This window comes from Cottoperca gobio, chromosome 21 (assembly GCF_900634415.1).
Source record: "Cottoperca gobio chromosome 21, fCotGob3.1, whole genome shotgun sequence".
Classification (NCBI taxonomy): Eukaryota; Metazoa; Chordata; class Actinopteri; order Perciformes; family Bovichtidae; genus Cottoperca; species Cottoperca gobio.
The window spans coordinates 1,137,409-1,155,769 of record NC_041375.1 but is presented as its reverse complement, the minus strand read 5'-3'; the positions used below and the strand labels follow the sequence as shown (position 1 = coordinate 1,155,769).

The following is an 18,361-nucleotide window of genomic DNA, read 5'->3' as shown; positions in this document are numbered from 1 at the left end:
AAGAACTTTTAATCTTAATTAGTGCTTCTGTGTGGAAATGAATAAACTGTGATAATGCAGGAATCACAGAAACTTCATTTACTTTGTGTACGCATGGTAGGGATCAACTAAAGTCCGATTTATTTTTACATTACATGGATTAAGAAATGTGTGTGGAAGTACAAAAGTAGATATTACTTTTATTTTGTTGGTTTTTCATATATATATTTTTATTAAGTTGATTTGGTGGAATATGTGTTAATTTACGAAACAACAATGGTCGGTAGCATTTCATAATAATCTTTTAATAGTGTTATGAGCTTTATCTTTAGAGAAAAGGTCTGACATTCTGCAGTATTAATATCTGTCTAATCAATATTACTTCTTTAACTTTTTGTAGTTGTATCAGATTTCTAGCAGGTTTAAATAAAGATTTGTACTTTGTGTAAAAGTTAAGATTCTGCACCGCTCTTGTATTCAAAGCATTAGACAAACAACGAATCAGTACAAACTGTAACTAAAGAAGGTCTGCAAAGGGAGACACGTTACACTTATGTATTTGTTTTATTAGCAGTGTGCAAGAATCTCCTTTTTTATAAGCTGTAATATGTTTAGAATTATAATAAAAGCAATTGGCCGATTCACAAGATGTGAGGAAACGGCTCTAAAGGCCCTGTCACACATATCCGTATGACAGAAACGTATGCTGGCGTATACGAAATATCGGCAATAGGTATAAATTAAGGGTAAGTTGTGATCGTTTGAAGTACGCAGACGATACGCCGAACACAGCAGACACACGGCTCCGTCACACAGCTCCGTATATGAAAAGTAGCTCAAAATGTGTCAGAGTCCAAATACGTCCAACTTTTCCACAGCGGTGTTGTAGCTGACGTATACATAACGAATACATAACAAATTATTATACGTATGTCAAACATTGATAGCGTATCACTTACTTATTTAAAACGTATCAGAGCGTCTGGCCAACGGAGCTGGAAAAGTGCCGTTTGGTTCACGTCATGCTGATGCTGGAGAACGGCTAACATGCTGAACGCTAGCTGTACTGTAGAAACACGTTTAATAAGTTACTCTGTCGTCAGGCATCATCTTAACATCGGGTAGGAATAGGTTATCCACTCGTTATCACTAAACTGGCTGTAGGATTCACCGTCAGCCGACGTAGCCGATATCTAACGTACCTCTAACGTAGTCACGTAGGTATTTACGTACTATATTTACGTAGGTAAGTATTCACGTACGTATTGCGTACTCACGTATGTCTAACGTAACGTCTGCATATCTTATGAAGCACACGTCGGGTACATCCGGTAATTTTGAACATTCTCAAAACATCAGCGTTCAACAACGCACCAAGGCCGCTCAAGGCCCCAGCTGCCCCTCGAGGCTCCAGCTGTTCCCCAGCTGCCTCTCGAAACCCCTCTGTTCCCCTTGATGCTCGAGACCCCCGTGCTCCCCCTCACTCTTGCCTCCTGCGCGGCTTCACCCGCCTCCAGTCCAGCCTCCTGAGCGGTTCTGCCCGCCTCCAGCCCGGCCTGTCCGCCGGCCTCCCGAGTCTTCAACCTGGTCTTTCCACCGGCCTACTGAGCCATGTAGGCCACTGGATTCCCTCCTCCGGACCCCCTCCACCCGCCCTGCTGATCTTTCTTTGGGACGTCTGGGATCCGTCCCTTGAGAAGGGGGTTCTGTCATGACTCTGGATTTGTGTTCCTGTTTAATTTTGTAGAGTTCACCTCCCTTGTGTCATGTCTTGTGTTTACTCCCTGTCTTTGTGTGGTTTCCCGCCATCGTCAGCGTCTGCCCCGCCCCTGATTGTTTCCACCTGTTCCCACTCACCTCTTGTATAAATTGTCCTGTCTCCCCTTGTCGTGTGTCAGTTCGTCTGGTCATATCATGTGCAAGCACCAGTGTTCCAAGAAGTGTGTTTGTTCAGTGAAGTTTGTTTATCCTCCTAGTGAGGGCTTTGAGTTAATATTCTGTTTTATTGAAGTAAAGTATTGTTTTTTTTTAGTCTTCCTTCCGTGTGTCTGAGGCGTAACATTATATCTACGTAAACCAGCGTGTTGCTGATATTTTGTATACGCCATATTTGTGTATACGTTATGCATTTGTTGGGTATTCGTCCGATACATTTTGTATAAGTAAGTGATGCTCTATCAATAGGTTAGACATGCGTATACGTTCACTTTTCCGATCCGATGAAAAGTTGGACGTATTTGGACTCTGACAAATTTAAGGCCTTTAGGAGCAGAAACGTGTTCAGTAACTTTCTTAAAATAATTCTAAACAGCTTTTCTTGTGGCCTTCTTAGTGTTACCTGTAGTTCTAGATGAATCAAACATCAGTGCTGACCAAAGAGAAGCTGTTTGTTTAACAGTCAGTGCAGTCTGCATTTAGAGATGCATGCAACGTTATCCTCGTACCCCAGATGAGTTGAGGCAAAGCTTCTGCATAAAACTGTTTAACATCCCTGTAGTCATTCTTCAAATTAGAAGGAATCAACTACAACCTCCATATTCAGCAACAAGACAATGGGAATGTTCAGTTAGACAAGTTACAGAAACAAATGATTTCATATTTAATTGATCATGTTTTACATTTTACCTTTAAGGAACCTTTCAAACCCGTTTGTCACAAACAGCAACACAACACTGGTAATCAGTAGCTCAAGGTACTGCCCCCTGCTCAGGATGTCCTGGTACCAGGGGGACGTCTCGTACAGAACCCAGGCCGCGCTCTCACACCAACAGAGTTGCAGCGGCTGAAGTGAGTGTCTTCAGTATTTTTTAATTATAAGAGCGGACTGGAAGTTGTCGTACTTTACAAAAAGATCTGAAGTGATCCATCAGTCAATCCACAAAAGATCAATCAACACTTATGACGAACATTAAATATTTCCAGCTTCCCAAACATTTAGTATTTGCTGCTAACATCAAAGTAAACTGAATATTTTTGGGGTTTTGAACTGTTAGTCAGACAAAAGAAGCAATTTGAAGGATTTTTGATGAATCAGTGAATTGAGAGAATTATTGCCGGATTTGTCAACAATAAAAAACCTTTGCACAAACAGTTTGTAAGTCTCACCAGTGCTCTGGCTGCCGCAGGAATCCTCTTATCTTATATCCCCTCATCTTATAATTGTAAGAGAAAGTACTGATTTTGCATTTTAGGCGAGATATAATTTAATTCATTACATGTAGGAGCATTTGTTCCCATCTCAAAACATAACAAACATGATGTTGTTACTTAGATTTAATGTAAATTATATGATTTCATCTGTATATCGTCTGTTTAACACAATTCAACAGCATCACAATCGTAGAAAAGGACCATAAAGCTGTAACAGTTTCAACATGAACTGGATATACAGTAAGTAGGATTTATTGCAGGGTTGTCATATTAGACTCCATTATTTCAGCCCAGGATATAAATGTTCCTTGAATCTTTCGAGAGGACTTGAAACGGAAGGTGATGTGTTCAGGTAATTGTAAACAATGCAACGATATGAATGATATTTCTTACCTTTACTGTCAAATGTAATAATTAATTGCATTGCTTTTGTCATTAATTGTTCTTCCTCTAACAGAATAAAACACATAAAGAACACAGACACAAACAGAAATGAGGATGCAATATGTTTATTACGATGCATTACATTAGATGATAAGAGACTACCTGGTTGAACTTCACAGCTCCAGAATTATTCTGATGGAGCTCACGGTAGATTTCGGAGCTCCCCACTCGGAGTGGTGCCGGTACTCCCCTTTCTCCAGCAGGTACTGGCGCCCGCAGAAGTTTGGATGTTCAAAGAAGATCCAGCAGCCCTCCAGGACCTTGCAGGACTGGACTTGATGTCTGAGCCATTTCTCCTGGACAGACTTTGTGTTTTCTGTCACCTCCAAACAATGGCCGTCAAAGTTTGGCCGGTCAAACAGCTTCAGCTTGTACGACCCTTTGAGCTGAAACCAAAGCAGTCAAAGAAATGACGTCGTGTTGTGAGGAAGACTGTTTGGTTGTCTTGTCTTTGTCATGGCACCTTGTGACTTACGTTTTTGATGATCCTGCAGGATCGGACACAGTCATTGAAGCCCATCCAGTGACGGTAGTCATTGTACTCCCCGGGGCCAATGACATACTGGTAGCCCATGTGGTTGTTGCGCTCGTACAGAACCCACCAGCCGACCTCCACCTTGACCGAGTTGCATCGGCCGATGAAGCCGTGCAGGTCAGCGGAGTCCCCTTTGCATTCGTAGGACTTCCCGTGGAAGTCCCGGTCCTCGTAAAACACGATCTGCAAAGATTAAGATACACTTAATAAAAAGAGGGTTTTATCTGGGGGTTTACATGTTTGACAAAACATCTGACGTCTCTGTTTCATGCACCGAATTAAGTTCATGCTCCTGCAGCAACACACATTCACAATACTGTACTCACCTTCTCCATCTGTATCTCTTAAAATACTACATGCTGTAACAAACGCAGTACTCTTTATACATGGCCCAGACAATACTACCAAATGCATGGTTAGCAGTGCATGTAACAGTTATTACAATCCAAATATTCATCTAGAGTTTGCCCATTGTTCTGACCCACTGAATTGCTTTTCCACACACAATGGTGGTTCAGCCGTGCCAAGTATCTAAACGTGCTCGCTGCTCAGTATAAACTGATGTGGACCAAATACTCTTACAAATACTTTTGGTTTTGCAATTTTTTGTAGCTTTTATGTAAGCTATATGCTTTTTTTTGTTAACAAAAGGTGGTGTACAAATACAGTTTATCATTATTATACATCATTTATTTGATTATTAACATAAACTATTTAGTTCTGGTTAAGTTGAACTTCTTGGAAATATATTAAAAACTCAAATGCTTCCAAGAAGATAATAAATGATACAAAAGAGCTCAAAACCAACTGCACACATATGTTTGTAAGTGCAGAGTGTGCATGTGTTAGGACTTGACATGATTTATTTTATTATAGAATTTATTTAACGTCTTTTGCACGACTGTTCAGCTCTGTAAGAAGTTCAGGTGACTTCTGTGTTCACAGGATTGTTTAAGCGTCTCAAGTATTTAATTACATTTTCCAAACCAGTTAAAATCTCGGTGCTATTCCCACGATGTACTCTGCTTATGCTTTTATTAAACAAGCATTTACATCAGGGGTTGAGAACCTCCGGCCTCCAGGCCGTATATGGCCCGCGAGACCATTTGATCCGGCCCTCGAGGTCAGTCGTAAAACGCACGCAAAAAAAATCCACTAGCAAAAACAATATTTTAAAGGGCGACTGACTGTTTTTCCTTGCCAAGGTCAGGGTCCCTGAACACAACACGAGTGGAACGTGTCATCACGTGGTCACGTCATGTCAAAAAACTTCAATTTTAAAGGAGACGGTCACTGACATCAGTGAACGCAGCGTGGCGAGTGTAACAAAGAGAAAGCTGGATGCGGAATGTCGCACTTTCCAGGAGAAATGGACGAACGATTATTTCTTTGTGGAAGTAAAAGGCCAGTGTGCCTAGTTTGTGCGGACGTACTTAAAATAATTGTCATTACACCACGAGACATGCCAAACTGCACGAGCTGAAAGGACGAGTGCGTTTGGATAAAGAGTTTGGCCCAACAAGAAGCTCTCTCCAGAGCGGAACATACAAACATGGAGAGATAGAGAGGTAGACCCCCACACCAAGAACACACTGTTCCACCACTGCTGTGCAGTTATCACTGCCATGTGCAATACTCACTTTATTTTCTATCAACCACTTGGTACTTATATTATTTTTTATTCTATTTAATTATTGTGTACTGCCTTTTTACTTCATATGTTCTTTTGCTGTGACGAGATACAGTTTCCCCGTTGTGGGACTAATAAAGGATTTATAATAAAACATTAAGATACATGGAAAAGTTGCTTTTTTGCACATGAAAGAAAAGTGAAATGAATGAGCTGCGTCTTAAAAACATTTTGCAGAGGTTATGAGTTCAATCATTAGTACGGCCCTCGATGGATGTTGTACAGTTACATTTAGAAAGTGTTTAATATATAAAATATTTGCACTGTAAAAAATACAATCCACAAAATATTTGTTGTGTAATAATGTTGTGATGTTAAAAATGAATCTTCACTCATGACCACCATTGTTATTAACTATATGTGTTATCCTCAAGCACCACAGTGTACAAGATTCAAAACCAAGATAAACTTTATTGTCATGAATACTATTCACAAAATGATGTAGCATCCGGCTCACGAGCCACATCGAATATGACTATGAAGTCAAAAATATTTTATCTTATTCATTACGAATTAAAGTGAATAGTTTAAGATGTTTTCACAAACAGTTTTACCATCAAGTGTGCTTAAAGAGTGTGTTGATGTTATATCAAATTGTATAATAAGCAATTAAACCATAATCTAAGATTTAGTTTTTAATTTTCCTTATTGTGTGTTCAATTTGCAACAAGGTCTGTTACTGGTACAGATATAAGACATACTACAAGTTTATGTTGTGTATGAATGTTTTTATCCTGTAATTATGAAAAATATCTGCGGCTCACTGGTTTTATGTTAATGTGGAAATGTTTTCGAACTATTAATGTCTAAATTCAACCATTTTTGTAAATGAACGTATCAGTTATCATGCACTTGTCAAAGGTTCTTATTGTATAATACATGTCAACAAAGTCAAAGTCAAAAGTCAATTTTATTGTGTGTGTGTGTGTGTGTGTGTGTGTGTGTGTGTGTGTGTGTGTGTGTGTGTGTGTGTGTGTGTGATACAAACAGGGAGATCGAAATGCCATTTCTCACAGTCCCGTAAATATATACATATATTGTATATATACACACATACATACTCATACCGACATATATACATATACACACATAAAAGAGGTATAAAAAAGAAGGCACAGCAATAAGTATATATATATATATATATATATATATATATATGTGTGTATATATATATATGTATATATAAATGCCTGCTGATGTTACGTATGATCTGACATGAGTCTGTCTGGAGATGTGTTGCATATTTTCACTAGTGGAGTAAAGACAAGAGCAGAAACGTTTGAGGTGTCATGTAACCTCATTAAAAATAATACAGAATACAGCACTGTTATGGGTAAGAAATACTTTAATTAATTTGAGTGTGACAGGGTTCTGGGGAGAAAGACAGATGCAGATGGTTCTCAGATCTAAGCCTTCTGGAACTCTTATTGAGGGTTCTAGATTCAGGAACCTCAGTGGCGTTAGGACTCTGGAACCCTGGAAGAATTTGGAATGTTAGTTCTCTTCGGGCTTTGGAACCGGAACAGGAATTGAACTCCGTGTTCTAAGCCTGATTTTCATTGGGATTCTAGAACTTGGGTGACCTGAGCATTCACATAGCTCTTTTATGCGGCTGCAGAACCCTACGTGGATACTGATGTTCTAGAACTCTGTGATCATGCGGAAGGACCCCACAGCAGGGGACGTGGCGCCCCAGTCTGTATAGTTGTGGTACTCGCCACGTTCCAGGAAGTACTGGTGTCCGTGGTAGTTGGGCTCCTCGTAGAGGACCCACGCACCGTCCATAACCACAGAGGAGTGGACCTCCTGGAACTTGAAGGCCTCGTAAACTGATGCGCAATCCTCAGCGCACTCTGCCGCCTGACCTGCGAAATCCTTCTTTTCGTAGAATCTGATCTTCCAGGACTTCCCATATACCTTGAAAGAGTTGGATAAGTAAAGATTAAATGATAGTATTTAGTATCTGAATCGTTTGACCTATTTCTGTTTCATCATTTACTTCTACAAATGGGTTTCTTGGCCGTTTTCCGAGTTTCCTTCAATAATTGATGTGCATGGGCCTGAACAAAAAGCCCCCTGCTGCCAAATCATGAGCCTTTTATCTCTCCTTCTCTCTGTTGGCCTTTCACTGATTATTGCTTGGTTGGTGCACTCTGTGGTATTTGACTGGAGCTGGAAACTCTCCTGCAAAAAATTAACCCAGAATTCTTTTTAAATCATGTTGAGTCCCATATTTTATGTAAACTACTTCCCTCTTTAACTTTATGTTTGACCTACTCTACAGCTTGGTGTAATAATCTTATCCCAGATTATTGAAAATGTTGCACTAACAGTAGTATTAAAAGACAATCATTACTAAAGGATGACTCAAAGCTTTGATACCTGCTGGTTATGTTCTAAAAAAGGATCTAGTGGTTACTGAGCTTACATTTTTGATAGAGCGACATGACTTGATGCTGTCATTGAATCCCATCCACTGCTGGTGATCAGGGTATTCCCCGGGACTCAGGACGTACTGGTTGCCGCTGTAGTTGTGATGCTCGTACAGAACCCAGCAGCCGCTCTCCACCTTGATGGAGTTGCAGCGGCCGAAGTAAGAGCGCAGGTCAGGACAGTCAGTGCTGCACTCATGGCTTCGGCCTTCGAAATTCTTATCCTCAAAAAATGCAATCTGGATAGAAGGAAACAGATGCTGGTAAACTATCATCCGAGGTGTGTAAGAAATACAATTACAGCATATTGTTGAGCTTGGCTGCTGTTAAAAATGACAACAAACTACATAGAACAGTTTATATTCACTATAGTTAGTGCCTGAAAGATGGTGAAAACATATAGAAAACAGCATTTGCTCCTTACCTTCCCCATTGTTAATGCTATTGCTTGCCTGCCCCCCAGCTGCAGCTGTGTTGTGGTTTATATCGAAATGCAGAATGTGCAGACGAGGGAAAGCTATTGTTATTTAAATTAGCTTGATTTGCATATCAGCAAAATGGTTTGGTCAAGTTTGATTTGCCTTTGTCCACATGTGATGGCCTCATATCAAAGAATTGCCGAAACTGACATGTAAAACTTAAAACTTTAATGATAATTGTGTGCATCGTTTCCATTGAGTTCTGCCCAATCGAATAACTACCTGCCTCCTATTTGGTCTATTATTTGGTCTATCAGCAGACGTTGTTGTGGAATTGGATATGATTTGCTTTCTGACAGAAGAGATTACAGAACATGATCGTGAGAGCAGTGCAGCTTTGACAACAGTTGGCGGTAATAAATCCTGAAACTGTGATTTCCTATCTGTAATTTCAAAATGTCAAACTCAAGTGTCTTCTTTTTTATTCAGGAGACCAGCTGGTCAAACAAGTTGTTGGTTACAGATTGTCAGTTCAGCAATAGTCTGCATTCAAAATGCCATGAAAAGGTCTTAATGAATTATTACAACATAATGAAATAAGATTTATTTCATTAAACTGGACTGAAGCTGCAGAGTCCTCCGCTCAGTGACAGCAGTGACAGCAGGAACACACAGGTGCGACTAACAACCTTAACGATGGCCTCGTTAGCTGCAGTGCAGCCGTGATCGATGGTATTAGTTACACCTGTGTTCAACAAGTCCCGGTGAGAAAGTCACGAAGTTCAGTAAGAGAAGTACTGATTGTAACCTTAAGGACGTTGTGGCTTCATGGTAGAACCCTAATCTACGTGCACTTTGTATTTGAAGTATATGATGTATCAGTTGAGGACATTATGAAACCTGCCTCTGGTTGTTGCATTATACATTAATGGGGCCCATTGCAAAAAGAAAAATCTATTTCGCTGCTTCGGACTCAGGGTCCTGGTGTCATGCTACGCTATCATTTACTCATACCAACCTTTGTAGGATGTTTTAAATGTGCTACTCTAAATAAATCATTTAATACCAAAAGTGACATTATGCAGATGTTTTCATTGACTGTGGTTATGTCCGACCATGGCATCAACATAAACACAGATATCACGGATAGAAATTCATATTAAAGGATCAAAAAATAAACAAAGACTGTTTTCTAAAATAACAGGCTCGAGGGTTCGGTCACTTTTCAGGTCATTGCAAATACAACATAGACAATGGTGAGTAAATGTAATAAGATATAGCTGAAGCCATTTGGAATGTGTTATCCATATTCTTAAGACATCCACGGTCTGAACTTGTGCCACATTCAAACACAGCATGACCATCCCTTCAAATTAAACTCAAAAGTTGTTTTCTTGTCCCCCTAATCTTCTCCAGTCTGAGAAATGTACAAACTGCAGCTCAGTTCTTCTCCCTCGTCCTCTGCCTTGTGTCTTCCCCCCATTTCCCCTCCCTTTGTTCTGGATCATGATGGCACAAATGAAATTAACAGCGATCGCAGAGCTGCTTATTCATCAGCTTCCAGATCATTTGAATAACAAAACCCTGTTACAGCGCATATAAAGTATAAAAGCTGCCTGGCAGCCACAGGTTGTTGGACAGATTCCCACAAACAGATCATCAAACATGGGCAAGGTATGTAGAGAGTAGAGCAGGAAACAAGCTGTTCAGGAGCCACCTAACCAAGTGGGAGAGGATCATCGAACAAAACAATTTACACAATTTTAAAAAGGACAAATTTCTAATTTGATCTGTTTTGTCTTCTTTCAGATCACCTTCTACGAGGAGAAGAACTTCCAGGGTCGCTCCTATGAGTGCATGAGCGACTGCGCTGACATGACCTCCTACCTGAGCAAGTGTCACTCCTGCAGGGTGGAGAGCGGCTGCTTCGTGGTGTACGACCGTTCCAGCTACATGGGAAACCAGTTCTTTGTCAAGAGGGGCGAGTACTCTGACCACATGACTTTTGGCATGAGTGACTCCGTCCGATCCTGCCGCTTAATTCCTCAGGTATGCAAAGATTTTGAAAAAGTTAAACATTGTTAGAAACGAGTAAACTTTAATGTCTAGTCAAGCCAATTGGCAGTGTATTTATTATCCTGCTGCGCTGTTAAACACATTTTGACATTAACAGCAGCAGAAAATGCAACTTCTTTCTGCTGACATGTGCTCCTCTCTGTATTCCTCTACAGCACAGAGGCTCTTACACGATGAGGATCTACGAGAAGGAGAACTTCCAGGGCCAGAGTCACGAGCTGATGGACGACTGCGACAACATCCAGGAGCGTTACCGCATGAGCGACAGCCAGTCCTGCAACGTGATGGACGGACACTGGCTGATGTACGAGCAGCCCCAGTTCAGAGGCAAGCAGATGTACCTGAGGCCCGGGGAGTACAGGAGCATGAGAGAAATGGGATTTAGCGGCATGAGGCTCAACTCAGTCAGGCGTATAATGGATTCCTGTTGAAGCAGAGAAAAAGAAATGGGTTGAATAAAATGAAAGAGGAATCAAACGTCCCCTTGTCGTCGTGTTGTCTTATATAAAATGATTGTTTTGCGTCTGTGACGGTTAAATCTGCAAAACTGGTGTGTAAAGTGAGCGAGTGCATCATATTCATTAGTCACACATTGACACTTTAAGGTACACGCATGCAAAGTGAGGCTTAGATATAAATAAATATAAATACAGGAAATACATATTGTAATTCATAAATCATTTTCATAGTTTATAACATCCTCTATGGAAACATAATGTTGGACTCAATTTTATGTCAAATGATGTAAATACAGTGTTTTTTTATCAATTAACAGCACACAGTTTCAAGCATAGACCACTATTCATCAGCTCGTTCAGAGGTTACGATGAACACACTGCACACACACACTGCATGCACTGCACACACTGCACGCACTGCACCCACTGCACGCACTGCACGCACACACTGCACGCACTGCACACACTGCACGCACTGCACGCACACACTGCACGCACTGCACGCACTGCACCCACTGCACCCACTGCACGCACTGCACGCACTGCCTGCACTGCACGCACATACTGCACCCACTGCACACACTGCACGCACACACTGCATGCACACACTGCACACACTGCACGCACTGCACGCACTTCACGCACTGCACGCACACACTGCACCCACTGCACGCACTGCACGCACTGCATGCACTGCACGCGCACACTGCACACACTGCACACACTGCACCCACTGCACGCACTGCACACACTGCACACACTGTTCTCATGTGTAATATAAACTCTGACCTCCATCGGACACAAAGTGCGGTTTATTACTCATCCTGTGTAAACATGTACCGTCCTCTGTGGCATCATTAGCACATCATTAGTTTGGGATTAACAGCTCAGTGCTCAGATGATTACTATTTATTTTTGTACCTTTCTTAAAACCCGCTGGTTGTGAGTCCTCCATCTTTAAAGAAGTAAAATACTAAATTGATGGACTACACCTTTAATACGAGTTTTCGATATCTGTGAATACACTTCCACGCTGGTTTTATATTCACTGTAGTGGTGACTTTGGTGTGTATAGTATGCAGTGCCTTTTTATTTTTTTCATGCTTCATGATGAACAATAGATTATGTATATTGTAGTTTTTAGTTACTCTGGTTGAAGTTACTTTAATAATCTATATGCATCTGCTTTTCTGTCTGGCTGCTGTAATATGCACTCATATTATTACATTATATTAATGATTTTAAATTACTATGAATTACCGTCAACAAACACCTTATCATGTCTAATACTTACAGTAAAGATTTAACAATCATAATTATATATAATACATGCTGATTTAGGATTCAAGACTTTTATTTGCCATTTGGTCAGGTACAGTCAAGTAAAAATACAATACAAATAAATACAGTAAATATTATACACATGGAAATGATAATAATAATTAATAAATAATCATATTCCTTAATAATATTAGTTTCAATGTTGTCAGATAAAATGTATCATGTACAAATAAATGTTATCTGAGATGTAGTCTAGTAACTAGACTGTTATACTGTTATACTTCCTCCATCACTGTAGTTTAACTAGACTAGTTAAACTACAGTGATGGAGGAAGTATCCAGAGCCTTTACTTAAGTAAAATACCACAACGTGTAAAAATACAACCAAAGGTCCTGCAAAGTACATTTTAATTAAGCAAAAGTTTGTACAGCAGTTTTTAAAATGGCCCTTTTGATATTATTGATATTTAACATATAATTGATGTATTGTACTGTGTTAGCTGGTTGGAGAGGAGTTTATTTCTTACACTTTTGAGTTGAACATATCCCTCTGAAATGTACGTATTAGAAGTCTAAAGTTGCAGAAAACGTAACTACGTGACAGTCGTCACAGACCGAACACTGACCCACCTGTATCCCATAGGAGAGCCCCTGCAGTTGGTACTGCACTAGACGCATACAGTCTAGAATAATAACCATTTACAGACCGATTTAACAAACATTGTAGTCCTGTATGCTCCACTGCTGAGTAAGATATTCAAAACAATGGCTCCATACATCATTTAGCTATCATCACGGGTATAAAAGTGACAGTTTGGCTGTTTAAAGTACCAGTGCAATCAGGGATACAACTGAACTCCAAAATGGGCAGAGTAAGTGACCACATTAATGCTGTAATGAAGAATCATTGTTATATTTCAGATTATCTGCCGCAGAGGAATAGTTTTAAAAATGTATTTTGTTTTTCAGATCATCTTCTACGAGGACAAGAACTTCCAGGGTCGCTCCTATGAGACCAGCAGCGACTGCGCTGAGCTGACCTCCTACCTGAGCCGCTGCAACTCCTGCAGGGTGGAGAGCGGCTGCTTCATGGTGTACGAACGTCCCAACTTCATGGGCCACCAGACGCTGGCGAGGAGGGGAGAGTACCCTGACAACCAGCGCCTGATGGGAATGACCATGAGTGACTGCATCCGCTCCAGCCGCATGATCCCCACGGTATAAACGTTGTGTTGTTGACTCATGAGGTTAAAGATGGAAGATACAGAAGGAAACTTTTCTTATTATCTTCTGTCTCTTCACGTGTGGTTTTGCAGCACAGAGGTCAGTTCAGGATGAAGATCTACGAGAGGGAGAACTTCAGAGGTCAGATGAATGAGGTGCTGGACGACTGCGACTCCATCCAGGATCATTTCCGCATGTCCGACTGCCAGTCTGCTCACGTGATGGACGGACACTGGCTGATGTACGAGCAGCCCCAGTTCAGAGGCAGGATGCTCTACCTGAGGCCGGGGGAGTACAGGAGCATGAGAGACATGGGAACGGGTCCCATGGACATGAGGATCGGATCCATGCGACGTATCATGGACTCCTGTTGAAGAACACAACAGGCTCCAGACTTGAAAATGTAATCAACACATTTGTAATAAAGAATTTCATCAATTTGTCGAGCCGGGAGGGAATTTCGGGCACAAAATTAGAGAATAAATGGCATGAATTATCAGCATCCAACTGTCAAAGGACAGTTTGGGCTGTAGTGAGTGCTGTTAATAACTGTATCCCAGAGCCAGGTCAACACTTCTTCTTCTTCTGCCTATGAAATGTTCTGTCATATATGATGCTCGTGACATTAAAGATGAAGATGAAATGAAAATGGTCGCTGTGAGCTTGATTTTCTACACATTTCCATGAAATCACTGCAAACACAGCACATGAAGAAAGAAGTGTTAAAGAAAATACAGAAAATAAATAGAAATATGGTATACCAGTGTTCAATTTTAAATGGTTATGTTATTGGCCCTCTTTTACAGCATACAGGACACTTGTGAAGTAATGCGTTTTATTTTCATTAAAGAAAACAAAATAGTTTTATTGCATAATGTTCTAAGACAGATTCAGTTGTGAACCATTTCTTTAATGTTTTATCATTAATGTTTATGTTTTATTTATCTGTGCTTCTGCTGTTATGACCAGTCAACTTGTTTACTGCAATATTATAGAAGATGTAAATATAAGACCAACACAATTATAGAAGATGTAAATATAAGACCAACACAATTATGCGTAAGACGTTTGTCAGGGTCATAATATCAAACATATTCAACTAAAAATAGTTCTTAGTATAGTTACTGTGACGGCCCCTGCTTTACCTGTCTTGTGTCAGTCACTGTGTGGTATATCTTTAAGGTGTCAGTGGAGCTGATGGCAGTATCCCGTCAGATCTGGAGCACCTGGGCGCAGCGCTCCTCAGGACAAGGCCTCGCGATGCTGCTCTCTCTCCCTGCCTGAGCCAGGAAACCCCGTTGTTTTGCTTTGTCTTTTGTTTCATGATTTGCACCTTACACCACATTATCCACACACATCAACATGCACATTACTGATCACTGATTATCACGTCTCATATTTTAATTTACTTTGCAATTTATGTTCTTTCTGTAAATAAATCTCTCATATATTTTGGCATTTCGTGTCCTTCCCGTGTTTTGTTATGGCCTAGAGCCTGGGTTATGACAAATTGGGGGCTCGTTCCGTATTGTTCCCGTTTGCGCCAAGCAATCTAGTTAAAAACGTTTATGGAATGGTTCAAATGTGTGGGGTAGCTCTCTGGCATATAATAACTAGTTGCGTGGTTAGCGTTGTTTGGTTACGAATCGTGAATAGTCCGGTGGCGCATTGAAGCTCGATTTAATGTTAATTGTGAGAATGTGACCCGGCTAATTCTATTGTTTGCTGTTCCCGGTTGCGGTTGAGGATCTGAATAAAGAATAATAAAAAAAGAGGAAGAAATTAATTAAATCATCTGACTTTTATCAACGACATGAATGCACACTGACTTGAAAAAAAAAAATCCAAAAAGAGAGCAAAGGTCAAGTCATGTGACAATGTTACGAGTTTCACACAAATTTATTTCATAAATTTCATTTGTTACATTTCTTTATTTAACTGTACTTTTTCCTGTCTTTATGCAGCTGCAACATTAGGTTAGTTCAACAAAGGCTTATTTTATTTTATCTAATCTTATCTTATTTTATTTTATTTTATATTTTATTTTATTTTATCTAATCTTATCTTATTTTATTTTATCTTATTTTATTTTATTTTATCTTATCTTATCTGCATCACTGCTTCATGGTACAACAGCCCACAGCACGAGTCTCTCACATCTCTCACCATCATCCATCTTTGATTTAGGATCACAGCTCACAGCTACACTGACATCAAACATATGATTTGATTGAACGAATTAAACTTTTCTGTGTCAGACTAGCATTGGGTTCCAATAGCTGGTTCAAAGTTGGTAAAATAGCTCACAGTCTAACAAATATTATCAAAACGTTATTTATTTCAATAAGTCCTCCAAACCTAAATTACATATAATTGTTTTCTGATCCGCCACATCTAAAGTTAATATTTGGTTATAACTCAAACTACTGTTTGAGCTGCAGTGCACACTATAAACTCTAACTTCTGTTGTGGTTATTCATACCTTAAGCCACTATAACAGGTTATAAAAGGTTATTAAGGTTATAAAAGGTTATTAAGGTTATAAAAGGTTATTAAGGTTATAAAGGTTATTAAAGGTTATAAAGGTTATAAGGTTATTAAAGGTTATTAAAGGTTATTAAAGGTTATAAAAGGTTATTAAAGGTTATAAAGGTTATAAAGGTTATTAAAGGTTATAAAGGTTATAAAGGTTATAAAGGTTATAAAGGTTATTAAAGGTTATTAAAGGTTATAAAAGGTTATTAAAGGTTATAAAGGTTATTAAGGTTTATAAAAGGTTTTAAAAGGTTATAGGTTATTTTCATAACGGTTATTAGGTATAAAGGTATTAAGGTTATAAAAGGTTATTAAGGTTATAAAAGTTTTCAAGGTTTTAAAGGTTTAAGTTATACAGGTTATCCCGGTTCTAAAAGGTTCTTCACGGTTCTTCCGGTTCTCACCGGTTTCGGTTTTCCACGGTTCTTCCGGTTCTTCCCCGTTCTCAGTTCTACCGGTTCTCCCAGGTTCTTCCCGGTTCTCCCCGGTTCTTCCCGGTTCTCCCCGTGTTCTCCGGTTCTCCCCGGTTCTTCCGGTTCTCCCCGTTCTTCCGGTTTCCCCGGTTCTTAGGTCTACCCGGTTTTACAGGTTATCAAGGTTTTACGGTTTAACCGGTATCAAAGGTTCTTAACGGTTATCCGCTTATCACGTTTTCGGTTATAAAGGTCCTATCATCTATCTCCACTGTATGTATCCAGTTTTCGTTTGTTGCCGTCACTTCAGCATTAGAGTCCAATCCTTACATTTACATTGCTGCTTTGTGATCTGATATTTTAATGTAAATTGAGTATTAAATTATATGTGAAGAACATATTTCTAATCATTTGGTAAGTGAAATATCCAGTACACTGTGAGAGATAGAGATAGCAGGCATATTACAGTTGGAAGCTTCTCTTTATATGTTGGACAATACTGTCTGTGTACAGTACATGCATTTCCACCAGAGCGTTATAGTGCTAGATAATAACCCTTTAGCACCCTGACTGCTCAGTAGGCTTCTATGGCATGTTGCTGGCTCAGGGATTTTCACAATAGAAGCCCTACATACCTTTTTTTCACATTGAACAAGTATAAAAGTAACAGTTACCACCGACAGGAATACACAGCAGCCACAGCTCAGTCCTGAGGACCAACCAAATACAATCATGACCATGGGCAAGGTAGGTACTGGGGATGATGCATCCATTTAAACAATCCAATCTGTCATTTAAAAAATCCTTCATTCATTTGCATTGGACAGACATTAAAAAGTGTCTGTGATCTCACTGATAAATGGTGCCAACTAAGCATTGTTGTGCTTTCAGATCATCTTCTACGAGGACAGGAACTTCCAGGGTCGTCAATATGAGACCAGCAGTGACTGCCCTGAGCTGACCTCCTACCTGACCAAGTGTCACTCCTGCAGGGTGGAGAGCGGCTGCTTCATGGTGTATGACCGTCCCAACTACATGGGAAACCAGTACTTCATGAGGAGGGGCGAGTACGCCGACTACATGAGCATGATGGGAATGTCCGACTGCATCAGGTCTTGCCGTACTATCCCCATGGTAAAGAAAGATATCCATTCTCGACATAGTATTTCCTTTAGATGTCTTTGAATGGTTTTCTGATCTTGTGTTTTCTTTTCTCAAATATGTCCTCTACAGCACAGAGGATCCTACAAGATGAGGATCTACGAGAGGGAGAACTTCGGTGGTCAGATGAATGAGCTGATGGACGACTGCGACAACATCCAGGATCGTTACCGCATGTCCGACTGCCAGTCCTGCAACGTGATGGACGGACACTGGCTGATGTACGAGCAGCCCCACTTCAGAGGCAAGATGATGTACATGAGGCCCGGAGAGCACAAGAGCTTCAGGGACATGGGCATGAGCGGCCAGAGGTTCATGAGCATGAGGCGCATCACCGATTCCTGCAACTAAATATTCACTAAATTCCACTAAATAAAATCCATTCTTCTATTTTGACTTCTTGTTTCACTGGTTGTTTTTAGACCTGGGCTGTACAGGAGGGGATGTCAATTGGGATGAAATGGGCATCATGAGGCACATGCCCATATGTGGTCCACTTTCATGCATATAAGAACTGAAAGTAAAGATTAGAATTTGTGCAATTTGTTTCAAGACTCTTGTTAC

The 18,361-nt window shown here is 40.2% G+C and overlaps 5 protein-coding genes across 6 annotated transcripts; 3 read left to right on the top strand and 2 right to left on the bottom strand.

The window, feature by feature from the left end:
- Window positions 1-3,686: 3,686 nt before the first annotated feature.
- On the bottom strand, window positions 3,687-4,443 carry crygs4 (crystallin, gamma S4). Its single transcript, XM_029459550.1, has 3 exons — window positions 4,435-4,443; window positions 4,049-4,291; window positions 3,687-3,959 (listed from the first exon to the last, which is right to left on the bottom strand). Exons 1-3 carry the CDS (start codon window positions 4,441-4,443, stop codon window positions 3,687-3,689), a joined length of 525 nt encoding a protein of 174 aa, XP_029315410.1.
- A 2,749-nt stretch (window positions 4,444-7,192) lies between these two features.
- On the bottom strand, window positions 7,193-8,801 carry crygs3 (crystallin, gamma S3). Its single transcript, XM_029459429.1, has 3 exons — window positions 8,655-8,801; window positions 8,227-8,469; window positions 7,193-7,715 (listed from the first exon to the last, which is right to left on the bottom strand). The coding sequence occupies exons 1-3, from the start codon at window positions 8,661-8,663 to the stop codon at window positions 7,440-7,442; spliced, it is 528 nt and encodes a 175-aa protein (XP_029315289.1). The 5' UTR covers window positions 8,664-8,801; the 3' UTR covers window positions 7,193-7,439.
- A 518-nt stretch (window positions 8,802-9,319) lies between these two features.
- LOC115025971 (gamma-crystallin M3-like) lies at window positions 9,320-11,170 on the top strand. Of its 2 annotated transcripts, none has more exons than XM_029458406.1 (3): window positions 9,320-9,413; window positions 10,459-10,698; window positions 10,881-11,170. In XM_029458406.1, exons 2-3 carry the CDS (start codon window positions 10,507-10,509, stop codon window positions 11,154-11,156), a joined length of 468 nt encoding a protein of 155 aa, XP_029314266.1. In that variant the 5' UTR covers window positions 9,320-9,413; window positions 10,459-10,506; the 3' UTR covers window positions 11,157-11,170. The 2 variants fall into 2 exon arrangements, with proteins under 2 accessions (XP_029314266.1, XP_029314265.1); XM_029458405.1 differs by lacking the exon at window positions 9,320-9,413 and adding an exon at window positions 10,299-10,323.
- A 2,157-nt stretch (window positions 11,171-13,327) lies between these two features.
- LOC115025972 (gamma-crystallin M3-like) lies at window positions 13,328-14,062 on the top strand. The gene is made up of 3 exons (XM_029458407.1): window positions 13,328-13,336; window positions 13,434-13,682; window positions 13,781-14,062. The coding sequence occupies exons 1-3, from the start codon at window positions 13,328-13,330 to the stop codon at window positions 14,060-14,062; spliced, it is 540 nt and encodes a 179-aa protein (XP_029314267.1).
- Window positions 14,063-17,368: 3,306 nt separating this feature from the next.
- Window positions 17,369-18,148, top strand: LOC115025973 (gamma-crystallin M3-like). The gene is made up of 3 exons (XM_029458408.1): window positions 17,369-17,383; window positions 17,528-17,770; window positions 17,870-18,148. The coding sequence occupies exons 1-3, from the start codon at window positions 17,369-17,371 to the stop codon at window positions 18,146-18,148; spliced, it is 537 nt and encodes a 178-aa protein (XP_029314268.1).
- Window positions 18,149-18,361: the final 213 nt, after the last annotated feature.

What these genes read in the sequence shown, in the direction of transcription:
- crygs4 (XM_029459550.1), bottom strand. An exon ending in CCTGCAGGATCATCAAAAAC is followed by an intron (nt 3,960 to 4,048) that starts GTAAGTCACAAG and finishes CTTTGGTTTCAG; the next exon opens with CTCAAAGGGTCGTACAAGCT.
- crygs3 (XM_029459429.1), bottom strand. An exon ending in CATGTCGCTCTATCAAAAAT is followed by an intron (nt 7,716 to 8,226) that starts GTAAGCTCAGTA and finishes AACTCTTTCAAG; the next exon opens with GTATATGGGAAGTCCTGGAA.
- LOC115025971 (XM_029458405.1), top strand. An exon ending in CCTGCCGCTTAATTCCTCAG is followed by an intron (nt 10,699 to 10,880) that starts GTATGCAAAGAT and finishes ATTCCTCTACAG; the next exon opens with CACAGAGGCTCTTACACGAT.
- LOC115025972 (XM_029458407.1), top strand. An exon ending in CCAGCCGCATGATCCCCACG is followed by an intron (nt 13,683 to 13,780) that starts GTATAAACGTTG and finishes GTGGTTTTGCAG; the next exon opens with CACAGAGGTCAGTTCAGGAT.
- LOC115025973 (XM_029458408.1), top strand. An exon ending in CTTGCCGTACTATCCCCATG is followed by an intron (nt 17,771 to 17,869) that starts GTAAAGAAAGAT and finishes TGTCCTCTACAG; the next exon opens with CACAGAGGATCCTACAAGAT.